The sequence below is a fragment of the Haliotis cracherodii genome, unplaced genomic scaffold (genome assembly GCF_022045235.1).
Source record: "Haliotis cracherodii isolate W230 unplaced genomic scaffold, xgHalCrac1.p SCAF_7, whole genome shotgun sequence".
In the NCBI taxonomy this organism is placed as follows: Eukaryota; Metazoa; Mollusca; class Gastropoda; order Lepetellida; family Haliotidae; genus Haliotis; species Haliotis cracherodii.
Genome location: NW_027266330.1, coordinates 19,525,386 through 19,543,400, shown reverse-complemented (window position 1 = coordinate 19,543,400; position 18,015 = coordinate 19,525,386). Strand labels below are relative to the sequence as shown.

Below are 18,015 nucleotides of genomic sequence, written 5' to 3'. Positions count from 1 at the left end.
GAGTTAGGCAGAACATAAATTCTTTAAGAAATAGCCAGGAAAAGGTTATCCATGAACTAGAACGTAGCCTTACTATATTAAACGTTACGAATACAGACATTCAGGTAAACCGAGCAAGTATAAATAGGCTGGGAAATCTCACGGTTACTATGGCTACCAAAATTTATGATTTATACGACAAAATTAGTCTGGGAATGAAGCCAGTAATATCCTATACGGAAACAGTAGGTCAAATTCACGCTATGTTTCATTTGTTAAACAATGCAATTGACTCCCTGGGTGCGACTTTTCAAGATATGTTTAATCAAGTGATAAGATGTATACAAGGACAGATCTCTAGGACATTAATTCCTGTACATGCCCTACGTAAGGTCTTGTATACCCTGAAACGGAGGTTACCACCTACACAAAGACTACCTTACGTAGTAAGCAAGGATACCTTCAAATTGTACTATCAAAACTTCCATTCTACGCTTTTACATGATCGAAATTCCTTCCATGTAATAACGGCGATACCGCTACTACAAATTTCAGTGTACTTTGAGTTATACAAAATGGTAATGGTACCTACTCCGAATGTAGTCGGAAATACAACATATACCTTCCAAACCGAGACCGACTTTTTGGCGATATCACCTGATAAAGGAAAATACACACTATTAGACAAAACTGAAGTTTCATCTTGTACGAGACAGGATATAGCGTATTGTCCCCTGATTGCGGCTACTTATGTTACCACGATGGTTCCAGAGTGTATAACCTCGCTGTTTTTACAAAAAATCAGATTAGATAAAGGAAAATTGTGAAAGCGAAATTAAACCTCCGTCAGACACTCCTATTATTAAATCATTAGCGAGAGGCAAATGGTTAGTGTTTACTAAGGAAAGATTAGATATTGAGTTAGCTTGTCTTCCTCCAGACTCCGAATTACCCACTACTATATCAGTAGAGGCGGGGGCAAGTGTGATATCCAAACCCATCTGATGCTCCGCACACTCGACTCACTTTAGCTTGCCAGTTTATTTGAGGCCTGAGTCGCAATATAAAATTAGACCTAGTTTCCATAAGGAACTAAGTCTGGAAATGTATACGACGCCAATTTCCAAACCCACGGCTAAATTGGTAACGTCCACTAAGGGAACTACCCAGTTTAAAATTCCACCGATAGAACCGGTCGATAACATTGATGAATTACTGGATGATCTAGATATTGCAGATGAAGATATCAATTTTAATAATGGTATTCAGTCTAATCCATCAAGTACCTTAGCCATTTCTTATGCTATTATTGGAGTATGTGTAGTGGTTATAGTTATATTTATACTTAGTATTGCATATTTAAGGAGTAAGTGTAGAAGTAGGGATATTGCTAGCAGACAAAATGATCATGACCGGGTAGGACTGAGAGAGAGAAACCCTAGAACCCACCGATCAGTCCAGGAAGAGTTGATCTCTATGACCGAAAAAAACACCAACACACGATCCCAAGAAGCTTTTCCTAGACCAGCTCCACGACTAGCGGGTCAGAAGAGAAAACATTCACCGGTTTATCTGGAGAAGATAAGCAAAGGACGAACATCCCACGATGAGAACTCTGATGAAGAGAACATGCCTCTTACATCGGCACCCCTTGGCGTACCCAGTCAGAAACCAAATCAAGGAACAGGTTCATTCCAATTGGTGCAGTAAGAACTCTCAACGAAATGGCGGGGAATTACGGTGTGTTTCAAGTGAATGAAGGCGTTCAACTAGCGGCTACGGTGTGGATAATAAGTGTGCAGACAAAAGTGAAAAGTGTGGCTGGTCAACCTCGTGACATCATAGTAATTTATCATTAGAATGACGTAGAAAAGTTTAAGGATAAAACGAGGTGGAAAATCGTCATTCGGGGAGAACGGTTTGCGGGACGCAAGTAGATAGGTCAGAGGGTCCTAAGTAACTCAGATTGCTGCCAGCACGTATGTGCGGTATCTGTTTTACCTTATTCAAAACCGTTTAAATAAAACTTATCTCAACTTGAAACAAGTTGTTGTGTTCCTGCTGTGGTGTCTCCTGATTGCGAAGATCAAGAAAAAGGACCCAGGTTACACGTGGAACACATAGGGACATCGTACTTTTCCCGACGTGCCTTTGGATTCGAGGTGTCACACCACAAATACCCGCTACGTGATGGGTCACGGCAGTAGTTGGCAGATTCTTTTACACTTTGGGGCGTGTCAAGGCCTGAGATAATGAACTGCCCGTCTTCGTAGTTGTGAGAGTGTGGCTCCTGAGCATCAATCACACTCTTCCTACTCGTAGTACCTCGTGGTGCTCGTACAGAACTCGTATGAGGATCGTCTGCAAAATTTATTGCCGAATTGACCGAGTCTAATATGAGCTAATTCCCGCCGAATCATTTAGCAGCTCGTAGCCACCTCGTACCAAAGACGTACTAAACTCGCACCAAACTCGTACAGCTCGTATCGAGATCGTTGTGCTCGTATGCAACTCTTAATAGACTCCTATTAGACTCCTATTGGACTCGTAACACACTCGTAGCGTACTCGTATGATACTCGTATATATGTAGTCTCTTCCCGAGTCCTAACCGAGTTAGGCTCGGGAGAGCTCGGCAACCACCTCGGCAAAGTGTGAGAGCTGCTTAAGTCGCATTCTGATTGGTCCGTTAGACTGAGTGGAGTAGCCAATCAAAATTGCTAATATAAACCAAGGTCGGGTAATCAGGGGAATGGATCAAGGTGTTAGTGTAGGTTTCCCGAGATGCGAGCCCTGGAAATAGAGGCTGGCAATTCCCTTCCTTAATCATTTCCCTCGAAATACGTACACTTGCGTTCATCGAAAGTAAAATGGGATTCCAGATCGAGTGGCAGCTGTTGTGTGGGGCTCACGTAGCGACATGCAGAACGTTTCCGAGGCTAACAGAAACACCTGACGTTGAACATTGAACTGATGAGAACATAGGGTAAGCTGGTCGGTGCTGAAAGGTCAATAATAATTAATGGCGGAATGATGGGTCCGAATCCAGGTCTTGCTGATCATGGCAGAGAACGGACGCATCTGGTGACGTCTTAGACCACTGCACGCCAAGATCCGCTCCCATCGAGTCTTATTACACTCGAATCTATGCACCAGCAATCTAAACCATTTTCACCATCCAATCCCCGATTTGGTCGAATATAATGTCATTCGGGAAAGGAGAGACAACTGCATGGAACGAAGAATAAATAACACAAATCGCCGTACAAGTAGGTTACCCGCAACCCAATGTTTTCCTACAGACTTCTATAGTAACGTTACAGTAATCTACGGTTATAACGAACACGCTTATAACGAACTGACGGATATAACGAACTATATTTTTGGTCCTGACTATTTGCTGTAGTTATGCTGTATACATGCTTATAACTAACTAAGGTTATAACGAACTAAAATTAGTTCGTTATAACGTTAGTTTACTGTATATGTTTTGTGGGTTGATAGTTCACAAGTTTTACATTAGTCATTAATGAGAGTTAATAATTGGACATAAAAGTGAGCTGATGTTTATTATAGTCTTCACAAGTGATGAAAGTTCCCTACTTGTTACTTTGATCACATTATGCTATCAGTTTGAAACCAAAATCCCTTGTCCACACGACTCATGAAAAAAATTGTTTTATAATATTCATTAATGAGCTTATACTTGTCAAATATTCTCACAAGACACTTTAATGTGGATTGATATTTAATGTGAGTTGATATTTGTAAAACAGATTCACAAGACTCACTAATTAGAGTTGATGTGTCTTATAGGTTTCACAATAAACATTAATACATATTGATGGTTGATACATATTATAAATTTTACAAGACTCTTAAATGTGAAGATATATTTATTATAACTCTCACAGAAGTTATTAATGTAGGTTGATATTTATCATGAATTTGACAAGATTCATTTATGTGGGTTTATATTTATTATACATTTCACAAGACTCATTTATGTGGGTTGATGTTTATTATTAATTTCACAAGACTCATTTATGTGGGTTGATGTTTTTTATATGATACATCTGTCTCAAGTTATGAAAGTTTCCCACGTGCTTCTTCATGCTAAAATTGCAAACGACCCAGATATATTTAATAAAATTAGCGTGCAATAGTGTGTCAACCACAGTGACACATTCAGTTGCTGGTGAACTAATGTACTATAACTCACTGTGGTAGTCTGTCAAGGTGGTGAAATCCAACGGCCTGAAGGTGATATTTCTTCTCAATGAAAAGACAATAACAGCAGCCTGCTTTCACTCTGTGCAAAGAGTGCAGCGCTTGCTTCACGTTCAACCCGTTACTGCGTAAAACGTCACTGCAAATTAATGTTGCTCTTCTGTTAGCTGGGACATTCGCCCACACTTGTTGATCATACGAAAAACCTATTTCATGATTCAATACTTTCCATTTTGGATATTTTTTTCCTTGAATGATGATTAACATTAATCTTCCATTTACCTGTGTAGTTTGTATTTCGACACTATACGTGTTTCGGCTCTTTTGCACTCGTTATTTTCTCTTCTTGCTGATGACATTTTGGTCATCAGTTGTTGCCTGTTGTGTTTAAATATATTTCCAATAAAAACTGTATGTAGAAAATATACTATCCCGCTGTTTTTTGTGCAGAACATTCGCTTCTAACTTTCGATGTCTGCTGACTGAACACAGTACAGACAAGCAGTTGTTTTTTTCGCAATCTCGACACATGTTAGGGATATGTGCAAATTTCAAACTGTTAATATGCATTATATGCCATTTTCCTTTATGACCTGAAGATGTCTTTCCTTTTGACTCTTATGTTGTGGGGACATTCATCCCAACCCGTGCCGTCTTACAACCACTGGGGAAATTATAATATCATCCACCTTAATGTACGAAGCTTAAAGGACAATGTTGATTTATTACTAGTGGAATTTCACTCTTACTATGTAATCTGTTTAACTGAAACATGGCTTCATGGCGCTTATTCATGAGAGGGATATTTGTATTCCTGGATTTTATCCACCCTTTAGAAAAGACAGGCAAGCTCGAGGGAAGGCATCGCTGTGTATGTTAAAAGCAACCAGGTCAGGTATATGGGTAAGTTGAATATTTCCGTCTTTAAACTTTATGAGTACAGATTAAACATCGTACTAGTTAACTCATATTCACATTTTACCGGACAGATAGGAGTAAAGCTTATTTGGAACTCATTGATCATTAAGTCGGAAACGCTTTTGATTTAGATATGTGTACTATTATAGCTGGCGATTTTAATTTAGACATTCTTCATTACAGCAAATTTAAAATTTATTCTCTAAAATTAATGTATGGTTTGACCAAGATCATGCTAGAATTAGACCTATTTCTTGCACTTTGATTGATTTATTGTTCGTGACAAATGTTGTTAATAACGTACGGGTGTTTTAGATACGATTTGCAGTGACCACTGCCCACTATATGTAGGTACTGTCCATAGAAGTCAAAATTATAAGGCAGATTTACAATTATGCCCTTGCTGGTGTAGATGGTCTTAAACAACACACTGGACTCTTTGTTGTCCTCGGAAACCGTACACTAATAGAAGGGGCTTTGACCACTTTAGTTAAATATAAATGTCAGGTGAAATGAGGTTTAACGTCACGTCCAAGCTTATTACATAGCGACGTGCATGCAATTGTATGCGTGTGCGTGTGTGTGTGTGTGTGCGTAGTTCGGACTGGTACCGATTTTATTGTACTAGCTCACTGCGCTCACAGTTTAACATGAATACCCCACTCAGACACAGTCCTTGTTTTAGCCCCTTAACAGGCAGGGTAACAACAAGTACCATATTTTAACGTGTTTTGGTACGACGCGACCGCGTATCGAACCCCGGACCTTCCGCTCTCCGGGCGGATGCTCTACCACTAGACCACGGATTCGGTTAAAAACATATGTACCAAACATATACCAAGTAAAGAAGTAACAATAAGACCTAGGGATCCGCCTTGGATGAAAAACGAGGTACACAGATTGATCAGAAAACGTAATCGTCAGCACCAGATTGTTGAAAGGCGAAACATGCCAAACGACTGAACAAAACTTAGTTCATTAAGACATAAAAGTTACTAAGGAGGGTATGTTTTAACGACTGACAGAAAAATATATGATACACATGGAACATAAATGTGGTGGTTTGTAGTGAAAATAATACCACGGAGGTACGCTTTCCTCCATTGATTCCAGCTATATGGACCAGATAATCCAGTGATTGACATCATGAGCATCGATCCACGCAATTGGGATACGATGACCTTTTTGTAGATCGGACAGTATCTACACCTTGTTGATATTGATAAAAATATAGATATTCCCTTATATGACATTACACTTAGTTGTAAAGAGGTTGAGGGTATCTTTCTTCAGAAGACACGAACTAAAGCATCAGGGCCCGATGGGAGAGGAAACAGATTACTTAAATTAACTGCCACCAAATTAGCACCAATATTAGTAAAACTGATTAATATGTCCCTCCAGAATTCAACATTTTTCGGTTATTTGGAAAGCGACATCAGTTATTCCTATCTATAAGAAAGATATTGAAAATGACTTTTCTAATTATAGACCTGTAGCACTCTCAAGCTACATAGCAAAGGTATTTGAAAAAATGTATGTTTAAGTGAGTGAGTGAGTTAGTATTTAACGTCACATGGGCAATATTTCAGCCATATCGTGACGTATGTTTAAGTATGTATTCAATTACTTCAGAGATAACAATATGTTCACAAATTTACAATCTGGCTTTATGCCTGGTATTTCCACTTCATATTAATTAACGTATTTTTTACGACTTAAGAGCACATGCTGTAGATAACGGCAAGGAAATTGGAGCCGTTTTGTGTGATATCAGTAAAGCTTTAATATAGTTTGGCACAAGGTCATCATGCTCAAACTTAACTCGTGTGGCACCAAGGGAAATTATTTATTGGTTTAAGAGTTACTTAGTTAGAAAACAGTACGTAGAAGGTAACATTCACGGTTACAGTTCTAATGTAAAGCCAGTGATGGTCGGTGTACCACAAGGATCAGTACTGGGGCCTTTATTATTCTTTATTTATATAAATGATATTGTGGAAGGTAATGACAGTATTTTGCAGATGACGCGTCAATATATGTCATGTGGAAGACCCGACCATTGCTACAAACTTCCTGAATAATGACTTAATTATAAGTAGAGGGCGGTCGGGTAGCCCAGTGGTTAAAGCGTTTGCTCGTCACGCCGAAGACCCGGGTTCGATTCCCGACATGGTTACAATGTGTGAAGCCCGTATCTGGTGTCCCCCGCTGTGATATTGCTGGAATATTGCTAAGAGCGGCGTAAAACCACACTCACTCACTCACTCACTCACTCACTCACTCACTCACTCACTCAAGTAGAATTTCTACCCAGTCCACCCGTAAAGTAACTCCTAATCCTAAACCTTAACTAAAATGAGTGACAATATCATCAAGGAAGTTCAATCCCACAAACATTTATGAATTATTCTCCAAAACGACTGCTCTCGGAGTGAGCACATCAGTGAAATAGTTAAAAAAGTAAGTCCTATTATAAACTGTCTCAGATGTTTTAAATATCGTTTAAATAGGAAAACATTGGAAACTATGTACACCTCTTTTATGCTGCACAATTCCTAGTATTGCTGCCACATCTGAGATAACTGTTCAAAGGAGCAGTCTCTGTTGCTTGAAAAGAGGCTTAACCTAGATGCGCTTGGGGCAATATGTGGGGCGGTTCCTGGTACGAGTCACTGCAACAATATACCGAATGAAATTGTTTGCCTCTTAGTGAAATAAGACATCAAACCAAACTTAAATACTTTTTACAAAGTGTTCATTAACCTTGCACCTAGCTATCTCTGTGATCTCGTCCCACCTAAAGTATCAGATACTAATGACTACAACCTAAGGAATAGCTCTAAATTAGAGACACTAAATTGCAGAACAGCAAGCTATGCACATTCTTGTCTTCCTGCTCCAGTCAAACCCTGGAATACCTTGCCTGTTGCATATACTTAAACTAGTACATTGAATGCTTTCAAAAGAATGATGAAAGGTGATGAAATGCAATGCAACAAATTTGATATTAATAATGGCTCTAGGTTCAACCAAATTGTGCACTGTCACCTGAGACCTGGGTGTAGTTACCTCTATGCTAATGTTTATATCAGCTTATCCAAATTGTTCTTGTGGCTACCACCATGAAGATGCACTTCACAATTTCTACACCGGCATAAGAAGAAACATGTATCTTTACTCTAAAGGTTATGATGTAAACTCTATTCTTTATTTAAAAGCAAATGTTACAGCAAAGTTTAATTTAGAAAATTTAATACTAATACCTGTTCATAATTTCATATCAGCCTTTGGCAGATATCCCATTTTGTTCCCAGTGCAAACTATTGATTAATCTCAAATGTATCTGATTTTTGCTTACAGCGTTTGACTTCAGCATGTTCAGAGTCGACAACTGTGTTTTTATACAATATAATTACCTTATTATTAACCTTGACTGTACATTATAATTTATGACAACTGGAGTAGTATTGGCATACGTCTTTACTTGTTTACCAATCCAGCTTCACAAATTATAAATACGTTTAAAACATATGTTTTAAAAACATATTTAGGCAGCACATCCATGTACTTGTGTCCATAGCGGGTACAGGAAACTAAACCCCAACAGCAGTTCTGCACCAAATGGTAATTACTTGAAAATATCTGTGGACAAATTCATTTATAAGTAATGATGTTAAACAAACAGCACTATATATTGCAAAAGAACGTGGTCAATTTTAACTACTTGGTGGATCTACTTTAAAAAAAACATGAAAATCTTACACAATATTATCCAATCACAGCTGCAAGCTTCTTCACTGCGAGCCTCATCTATACGAAGGCTGCTGGCCACACAACTGATTCTATTTAGCTCAGTGGAGCCTGAAAGCGACACTCCTACCCATTGTGACCATCAGATCCCCATTTTGAATAAACAACATAAGCATCAAACACATTTGCAGGAATGTTTTACTGAGCGCCAACATGTTATATAGTATGCTTAGACATAAGTTGAAGTGCATAAATACATGTGTAAAATGAAGCTAAGCTTTATGATACAACATGAGACATTAGTAGTAAAATAGAGATTTACCCTTCAACCACAAGCAGACAAAACAATAATAATATATCAATACGTAAAACATAAACAAATAAACAAATGGAGAAGAAGAAAAATGCACGTGAAACAGAAACAAAATTAAATCCAGTTGTGAAAGCTAGATTTAGATGTCAAATTGATTTGTTAATATTTCTTTAAAAAATGTATTCTATTTTATTAGGCAAGTCATAATTCTGACTCTTGTAAATGTTACACTAAAACTCCTTAATGGTATGGAAATAGAAATCAAATGCATATTTATTCATGTATTTTTCATGACATTTATATATGGAATTGTGTTACTTAAATGTCTATAATCTCCTCTAAAGTCAACAACACTCTTCCGATGGATGTCTGGTGTATTTAGTTAACGACGGTTGCCTAGTAACAGAATATACTTGAACTGCCTGATATGGCTTGATTTAATAAATGGTCTGTTCTGTTACAATTGTATGGATTTCTTTTCCGAAATAAAATAATCATCCTATTGATTACAGAGCAATACGACTGTTATTTCATTCTAAAAGATGTATTGTCAGAAAACAGTCTTCAAATTAAATATACATTACAGGTTTGTCTGCAGTGTTACGGGGCATCCGAATGGTACAACAAAACACATTTTGAGCATATGTAGTAAAATATCAATAAATAGAACATGTAATGAGCACTTTTTTATGAAGACAAGAAAGATGAGCTGACAGCAGTAATACTGATACGCTTAGATAAAATTACATTTTTTGTGTTTTGAAAAATATAAGGAATCTCAAGACAATATTATCTACATAAGATGATTTAGGCTTGAAAGGGTTGTCTCCCTTTGATCCGAAATTACTTTTCATCTAGAATTTTCATCTATATGTCACATTTACATTTACTTCTAATTTTTCGTGATCGGTCTGTGTCTTGTTTTGTATATATGCAAAACATGAGCAAAATAACTTGAGAAAAGTAAAACGAAACAGATATAAAAAGTATCCAAAAGGAGCTCAAAACCGGACCATCATTTCAACATGAACTTGTAAAATAAACCTTTCCCCTCTGTCCAGCGATAACCATGAAAATTGCGTCCCAAGTTTACAATATTTGTAAATTTATCAACAGATACAGCTGAAATAGAACCAAGTGCAAAATGTACAAAATAATACCCAAGACAAAAGATATTTTCTCAGCTGAATGTCAACACTCAAATGAAGAAAGTCGTGACGGACTCCATCCTCGTAACTCAGGGCTATATGTTCCACATACAGGTTCGATCATTTTGTGAACTGTGACGTCACTTTCACTATCTGTAAAACTAAACCGACGTGGCTCTATTTATACCCGACTTTTCAAAACAATATAACGAATTTGGATACCAACAATTGACCACGCATTCATTTTGGGGAATAGAACCTGGCTCTTTTGAAAGGACGAGCGAACGCTTTGGAACATGGCTACACAACCATCCCTTACCTACTTAAACGGGATCATCTCATTATAAGCAACATTTATAATTCTAATTTTATGTAGGTTGTTGCATTTTAAATATCGGGGAAATTGTAAAAATCAATATTCCACTATATACGATTCTGATTTGCTTGAACAAGTCGTTCGGTAAACGGAAATAGTTTGGAGGTTAACTATGGCTGCCTCTCAAGTTCGTGTTTGGAGCTCAGTTCAAAATAATACCCCTGTGTTACGAGGATGATCCAAAACGTGAAGTAGTCTGGTTAACTTAAAGGCTGTTTAATAAGGACGAACACGATATAGGCTTAACCCGCCAACCGGTGACACAAATAGTGTATCTCAGCCAAAATCTAAAGTACTTAAAAGCAATATTTGCATCTAGACATACTATGTCTTTGCTTCGCGGAAAACGACAAAGGACTTATGTTGTATTTTTTCATATTACACTGAAATCAAGAGAACACTTGTATGCGTTCACACACATAAATACGCGTAAGTGCCCTCTGGTTAAAGATACACACATATTTGTCTCATCAGATTGTAGTCAACAGCCTTAATTGTACCACTATACAACTAAATATGAACAATAATTATTTAACATGCTAAATATGAATTGTACGTAATTAGACAATATACTATATATATATGCTAGCCTAGCATGACTATATTTATTAACCGTATGTTATTTGTCAAATAATAAATAAACAGCTTAAATGTTTGACATTTGGATGCGCGCGCACATTGATCAGATGACGTCCTCTTTTCCGTCGGGGCCCTTCATGACTTTCTTGATGAACTCTGCCAAGACAAAAACATGGCTGAAAGATACCGAAGTCGTTGTTGTTTCCAATTGTTACATTTGTGTTGCAATGTTCGTGACTCGTCGGGAGTTTCCGTGAGAAACACTTCGAAAAGACACGTGAACATTTCCGGAAAAAAACCCGGGATAATTCCGACTATAAACGTGGTCAATAATCAGATCATTCTTCATAACTCTCTTCTTTGGGTACCATTCGTGACCAACTCGTCCAATTCCGGGACAAGCCTTGTAGGTTACGGAAACATACGAGTGGTGACAAATGCTTTCGGTACCCGGCCTCGCTTGACTCGGAATTACACGAGTTGGTCACGAATGCAATCAGTTCAAGGCACCCTTTCCGAAAGTCAAGTTAGCTCATTAGTGTTGATGATAAAGTTATGACTGTCGAAAGCCATCGTTTGTGGATCGGCCACCAATTTGGGAAGCTTCACGTCAATAATCTTTCAGTTGCTAAATGTACTTATAAAACATGGAATTTACGATGACATGAATTATTGTATGTAACAGTTAGACGGCGATTGGCAGGATACATCATTTGGATGTAAAGGCACTGCTGTCGAAAACTAGGCAGAGTAAAAGTATTATGTTTTCGTGAGAGAGTGGCTTTGCGTCCCAAACAATACTCTAATTGATGTCTCCATCTTAGACGAAGTGATAAGATTTGTTTAACGCTGCTTTTAAAAGTATTCCAGTTATCTCACGGCGTGGCAGGTTAATGTCGGAGGAAAGCCCGAAGCGATGCAAATCACAGACGTTTTACCACTGGTGAAACCCACAAGGAATGGTATGACGATAACAAACCTAAAAACAGAACCCTAGATCATAAGTTGCTGGCACGCCTAAGGGACGCAACTCTTCACAGCCGTTCGCGGCGCATTCGACGACAGGGTCACCCATACCCCTACTTACAGTAAGCATAACCATATTAGGAAACACCCCATCTTGTATGGAATGTACGCTCAGCGGACAATTCCAGTCTGTACCTGCTGTATTCTTTGTGAAACCTGCAACATGTTGGTCTAAGATGAATAACACTGAATATTCATTGCAATATGAGCGAGTGTTAGCTCCGCCGATTCAGCAATCGCAAATTTAATTCTAGTGCCAAAATATAAGCAGATAAAACATACGTTCCTAAACTTATTTTGAGTGATGTTGATGCGAGGATCTGTTCAAGAAAGATTTATGTAAAACTATATTTACGGAATTATATATTTGAAGAGAGAAAGTTATGAAATTTGGACTCAAAGTCAAAACTTGATTGAATATATCTTCACGTTATTAGCTCGGACATGTTCAGAATGGTTCTAGTGTATGCTTATCTGTCATAGACGTAATACTGCTTCACAATGTCAAACATTTTATGCCCAAAACGCTGTCAAAGAACTATTGCAACAACCCAACATCATCTACGACTCCGCCGACTAGTCGCATCCGCCGGTGCATTTACGGGTTGATGGGGGTGAATTCTATGAAATGTGTCTGTGTAAAGTAAAACGGGACTCAATGATCTGGGGCTCATTGGCAGTTTATGCCTGGGTGAAACTTCAACATTGTTACGTCAATGTAATCATTAATTGCTTGATTGACTTACATAATGATTGGAACATATACGACCAAATAGACACACCACGTGATCGAATAACGATTTGTTCATTGGGCATTATGTGTTCCTTAATGACCAATCACAGATCATGTTGCAATCTATGTTTAATAGGGGCTAGGTGGCCCAGTCGTCGAAGGCACCGTAAATCGGTGTGTAGATTGCGTCCTGTGAATTGTGGGTTCGAATCCCGGTTCGTCCCGATTATGTTTCTAGGTTTGTCAGCACCATACCCTGCTCGTAGGTATTCCTCACAGTGGTAAACGTCTGAGACCTGCATCACTTCGGGTTTTCCTCCCACATTAAGCTGACAAGGAATGATACAACTGGAATACTGATAAAAGCGGCGTTAAACCCTCACTCACTCATTTTGAATAAATATGGAGAAGTCGGAAACCTTCGAGTTAAACGAACATGATACAGCTATTAGTAGTACGAAACATCGTTATTCCGTTACCGCATATTTTGGATTAACAAGTTTGTTTAAACATGATATGTTTATAAAAGTTATAGAAACAGTGTGGTAAATGAAAAAAATGCCAAAATAAAGAACAGTTTTAAGTATTAATGTAAATAAAAATATAATATTGTTCATCTTATTGCCACCAAATATCCTTTATGCAACACTGACCTTCGTATTTCAGATTCCCCTCAATGTCTTCTCGAGTATCCGTAAGTTTGAGGATTTCACTGACAGATTCATCGGGTAATCGCTCACCTGTAACGGAATGCCTAAGGCGTCATAAAAAAATAAATGTTTCTCGGGCACACACAGAGGAGAGAGTTAGGACCTTTCATTATATTATATTTCTTTAAAAAAGTAATGAGGGAGGAACACTTTTTTATGTTTTTATGGTTTTTTTCTCACCACAAAAATGGGCACACACTGAATTCGGCTATTTAATATCATGACTACCTGTGAAGATCCGGGTTAGAATATGTTTCAGCAACCCATGCTTGCCGTGAAAGGCGACCGTAAAAGGCGATTAAGCCTGTCGTGAGAGGAGACCGGGTGGTCAGGCTCACTGACTTGGCTGATGCATGCATGCATGTCTCTCTCTCTCTCTCTCTCTCTCTCTCTCTCTCTCTCTCTCTCTCTCTCTCTCTCTCTCCCACGCATTCACTCACTCACTCACTCACTCACCCACTCACTCACTCACTCACCCATAGCTGTGAGCATGTTGTTCATTTCAGCGAGGGAAATATAGCCTTGACCCTCCCTGTCGAAAGACTTGAACGCCTCCACGTAAGCGCGATACGTCCCCTTCTCTTTCTCGTTTTTGGCCTGCTTAAAGATGGAGAGCACCTCCTCGAAAGCATACTGTTTCTCTCCTGGAAGAAAAAGTAATTGGTGAATATTGCATCCTCGCTTATCCCGTGTATTATATTCCAGAATGATGCTCACCCTGGACCCATACGCTAACACAGAATCAGATGGAGCTCCAATGGAATGCCACCTCAGAATTTAAAACTATTATCGACTCGGATTAGTCTCTCTATGTGTCTTTCCTGGGACAGAGAAACAAAGAAATATGCGTTAAATCAATGTGTGAAAAATTATTGTCTCGAAATCATTTTCATCCATCTAAATTAACTGCTTAACAGACAGCATGCATCGAATATATCTTCATTCACATACATAACATTGGTTTATGGATTACTAGAGGAAAGGCCTTTCCTTGACTTGGTGAAAAACTAAAATGAAAAGACATTTTGTTAAGTGTATTCCAAAAGGGCATATACGTTAGCATGGTTGCATCTTCGTTAACAAAGTCTCGTCGGTTTTGCAGTGTAGCTTATCGTATGAAGCGAACGTATAATCTATACCGTCGCTCACATATTATAACCCCTCCGACGCCTGCAGAATATTGGAAATGTGAGATTTGGTGAAATAGGGTTTCAATAGCGGCTTGCATGTACGCGCAGGCACGTGTTAGCGTGTGTGTTTTTGTTTGTGCTTGTTTGTCCGGAGTAATGCCAATTTTATAAGTACTACCCAACTGAGATACCATGCTGCAGTTTAACATGGGTACCCCACTCAGACACTGTATACTGACACCGAGCGACAATGTAAGGTATGTAATTAGATGTGTCATTTTGTTAAGTCAGCAATTACTGTGTATTCATGATCGTAAACAGTGTTTATCACGCTCTCCTCCTGTTGCTCTGATACAGAGATTTTACGTCCTTGTTTTATCCCCTTTATGCCGAGCGCAAGGTAACAACAAGTGCCATCTTTTAACTTCAGAGGATCGAACCACCGACTTTCCGTTCTCTTGGCAGATGTTCTATCCACTACACCAAGGGACGGTCTGAATATGGAATAGAGTAGGCCCACAGCAAACCATGCTTGTCGCACCGTCCATGGCCACAAAGGATTCCTTGAGTGTGTTTTTCACTTTTGACAACAGATCCGTGAAGATCCGGAGTAGAATAGGTTTTCAGCAACCCATGCTTGCAGTAAAAGGCGACTATGATTGTCGTAAGAGGCGACTAACGGGATCGGGTGGTCAGGCTCGCTGACTTCGATGCATGTCATCGTATCCCAATTGCGTGGATCGATGCTCATGACGTCAATCACTGGATTGTCTGTCATATAGCTGGGTTGCTGAGTGCGGCGTTAAACAAATACACAAACAACAAACAAAACAACATAGGGAGATAAACTCCCTCGTTCCTTGGAATGCATAGTGGGTAGCGTATCCTGGCAGCGTAGATCGATTCTCACACCAACAGTGGTTTGCTTGTTCGAAGCTCGATTATATTTCACAGACCATCTCGATCACATGTCTATCGTGATATTCCTGAATATGGCATGAGTAACTATCGGTTACGCTTTCGTTGATAATCAATCATAGTAACAATTGTTCTGAATATTTATTTACAACAAATGATAACATAGAACAGTTCTGTCTAAAGCAAACATTAATTTTCCATCTTTTCACAATATAAGGAATTCAATTAGATGTGAGCGTCATTTTATAAGGGGCGGTCGGGTAACCTTGCTAGTAGTTAAAGCGTTCGCTCGTCACGTCGAAGACCCAGGTTCGATTCCCGACATGGGTACAATGTGTGAAGCCCATTTCTGGTGTCCCCCGCCGTGATCTTGCTGGAATATTGCTAAAGGCGGCGTTAAACCATACTCAGTCAGTCAGCCAGTCATTTTGTTCAGTCAGCAATTACTGTGAATTCATGATCGCAAACAGTGTTTATCACGCCAACCTCCTGTTGTCTTGATACAGAGATTTTACGTACGCCTCTCTCATTTACGAGCGAGTGCGGTTGCACTTCCTATTCGGTTCTTAACGTTGCTTCAGTATCACGACGTCGTATGAGTCAGTGAGTTTGGTTTTATTGCCACCTTGTACAGTATTTCAGTTCGACATGACGAACAATTCGACCACTACAATACCCTACTGCTCTGTACAGTAACTGCTGAAGATAAAGTGGTCAATTCGAGATTAATATAAAAGACAAATTCATGTTTGGAAATGGTTATTTTGATATAACCGATTTCAAACCAATTCCAGTACGCCAAAGCCACCCAAGATATGTAGTCTAAATCTCCTGTTACACTTGGCAAACACTTTGATAAAAAACATGGTCAAAGAAAACTTTGACCAAGTTTTCTTGGTCAAAGTCGGGCTGTTTCCACTCATCGAATTTTTTGACAGGCCGTCAACGTTTTGGTGGGAATTGTTTTGACAAGATTGATGCTGCTGAGGTAGAATATTTTGCTCTTGTAAAATGTATTTTGTGTTGTAATTTTGAGAAGGTGGCGTCCGTAGCCAAAATATTTCGCTCATTTTGTTGTTATGTCTCCATGCACTTCCGGTTGGTTAGGAGTAAATGTTTTTTTGTATTCTGATTGACTAAATTACATCAAAGTCTATCAAAGTTTGATGAGAAATATGATCAGTTTATATTCGATCAAGGTCCGTCAAAAATATTTTTAAGTTATTTGTTAAAAAAGACATTGCCCAAGTTTGTTGTTTTTTTATCAAAGTTTTTGATAATGTAACAGGAGTTATCTCACCTGTAGCCTTGGTGCCTCCAAGCTTCTCCGACTGTGCTAACGTAGGGTTGAGGCCCATGCACCGGAGAAGATCCCCAACCTTGATCGCATCGATCAGACCATCACGGCCGTCCCAGAAATCGAACAGATCGAATACCTCTCTAACATCTGAAAATAGAACCAGTGAATGAGTAAAGGGAGACAATACATGCATGATTTAGGCGTGCTGGTGTAGGCTGAATGTTATACAAAAGAGCTCGAGAAATACAAGAGTTCTGACACTCGTTTCGTAAAACCAGTATGACACACATGCTCGTATAATCTCTATTATTTTGGTCCATGTTCATTTTAGCGATCTCAATGCTGATTCGTCAGTTAAAGACCAATGACGTCATTTTATTGTTGACAAATTGAAAAAAATTGTTATAATCAGCTGCATTCAGAGAAATTGCTCTGTGGGGCTGACATTTCATGACGTCTTTTTCATTTTCTCTCTTAAAATGTCTGTGAGTAAGATATAGAATAATTACTCAAAACTCGGGATTACGGATTAGCTGTCCCTCGTGAATGAATGCTGTACCTCGACAAGGGCTCGGGATTTACATCATTCGTTCACTCGGGACAGATAATCCGTCATTCCTCGCATCTTGTTGGTTGTTCTCTAATTACTTTCTAATCGGTTGTCTGAGGTACAGCGTTCCAGCCATAGCACTGCGTGTCAAGTGGTGTCATCACGAGTATTATGCCAACTGTTTGTTTGTTTGTTGATATACATCAACCCAGTCAGCGAGCCTGACCACCCGGTCCCGTTAGTCGATTCTTACGACAAGCATGGGTCTCTGAAGACAATTCTAACCGGATCTTCACGGACTAAACAAGGATACTAACTGGAGCGAACCTGGATTGGAACCCACGTCAAGCGGA

The 18,015-nt window shown here is 39.0% G+C and overlaps 1 protein-coding gene across 1 annotated transcript in view; it reads right to left on the bottom strand.

Annotated features, from left to right (window-relative positions):
• Window positions 1-9,059: 9,059 nt before the first annotated feature.
• Window positions 9,060-18,015, bottom strand: part of LOC139448633 (myosin essential light chain, striated adductor muscle-like) — a 40,509-nt gene continuing 31,553 nt past the window's right edge. The window contains exons 2-5 of the mRNA XM_071230199.1: window positions 17,113-17,259; window positions 14,241-14,408; window positions 13,708-13,794; window positions 9,060-11,451 (exon numbers count right to left, since the gene is read on the bottom strand). Of these exons, the coding sequence (XP_071086300.1) occupies window positions 11,399-11,451; window positions 13,708-13,794; window positions 14,241-14,408; window positions 17,113-17,259 (455 nt within the window). The 3' untranslated portion in view covers window positions 9,060-11,398. The remainder of the gene's footprint in view (window positions 11,452-13,707; window positions 13,795-14,240; window positions 14,409-17,112; window positions 17,260-18,015) is intronic.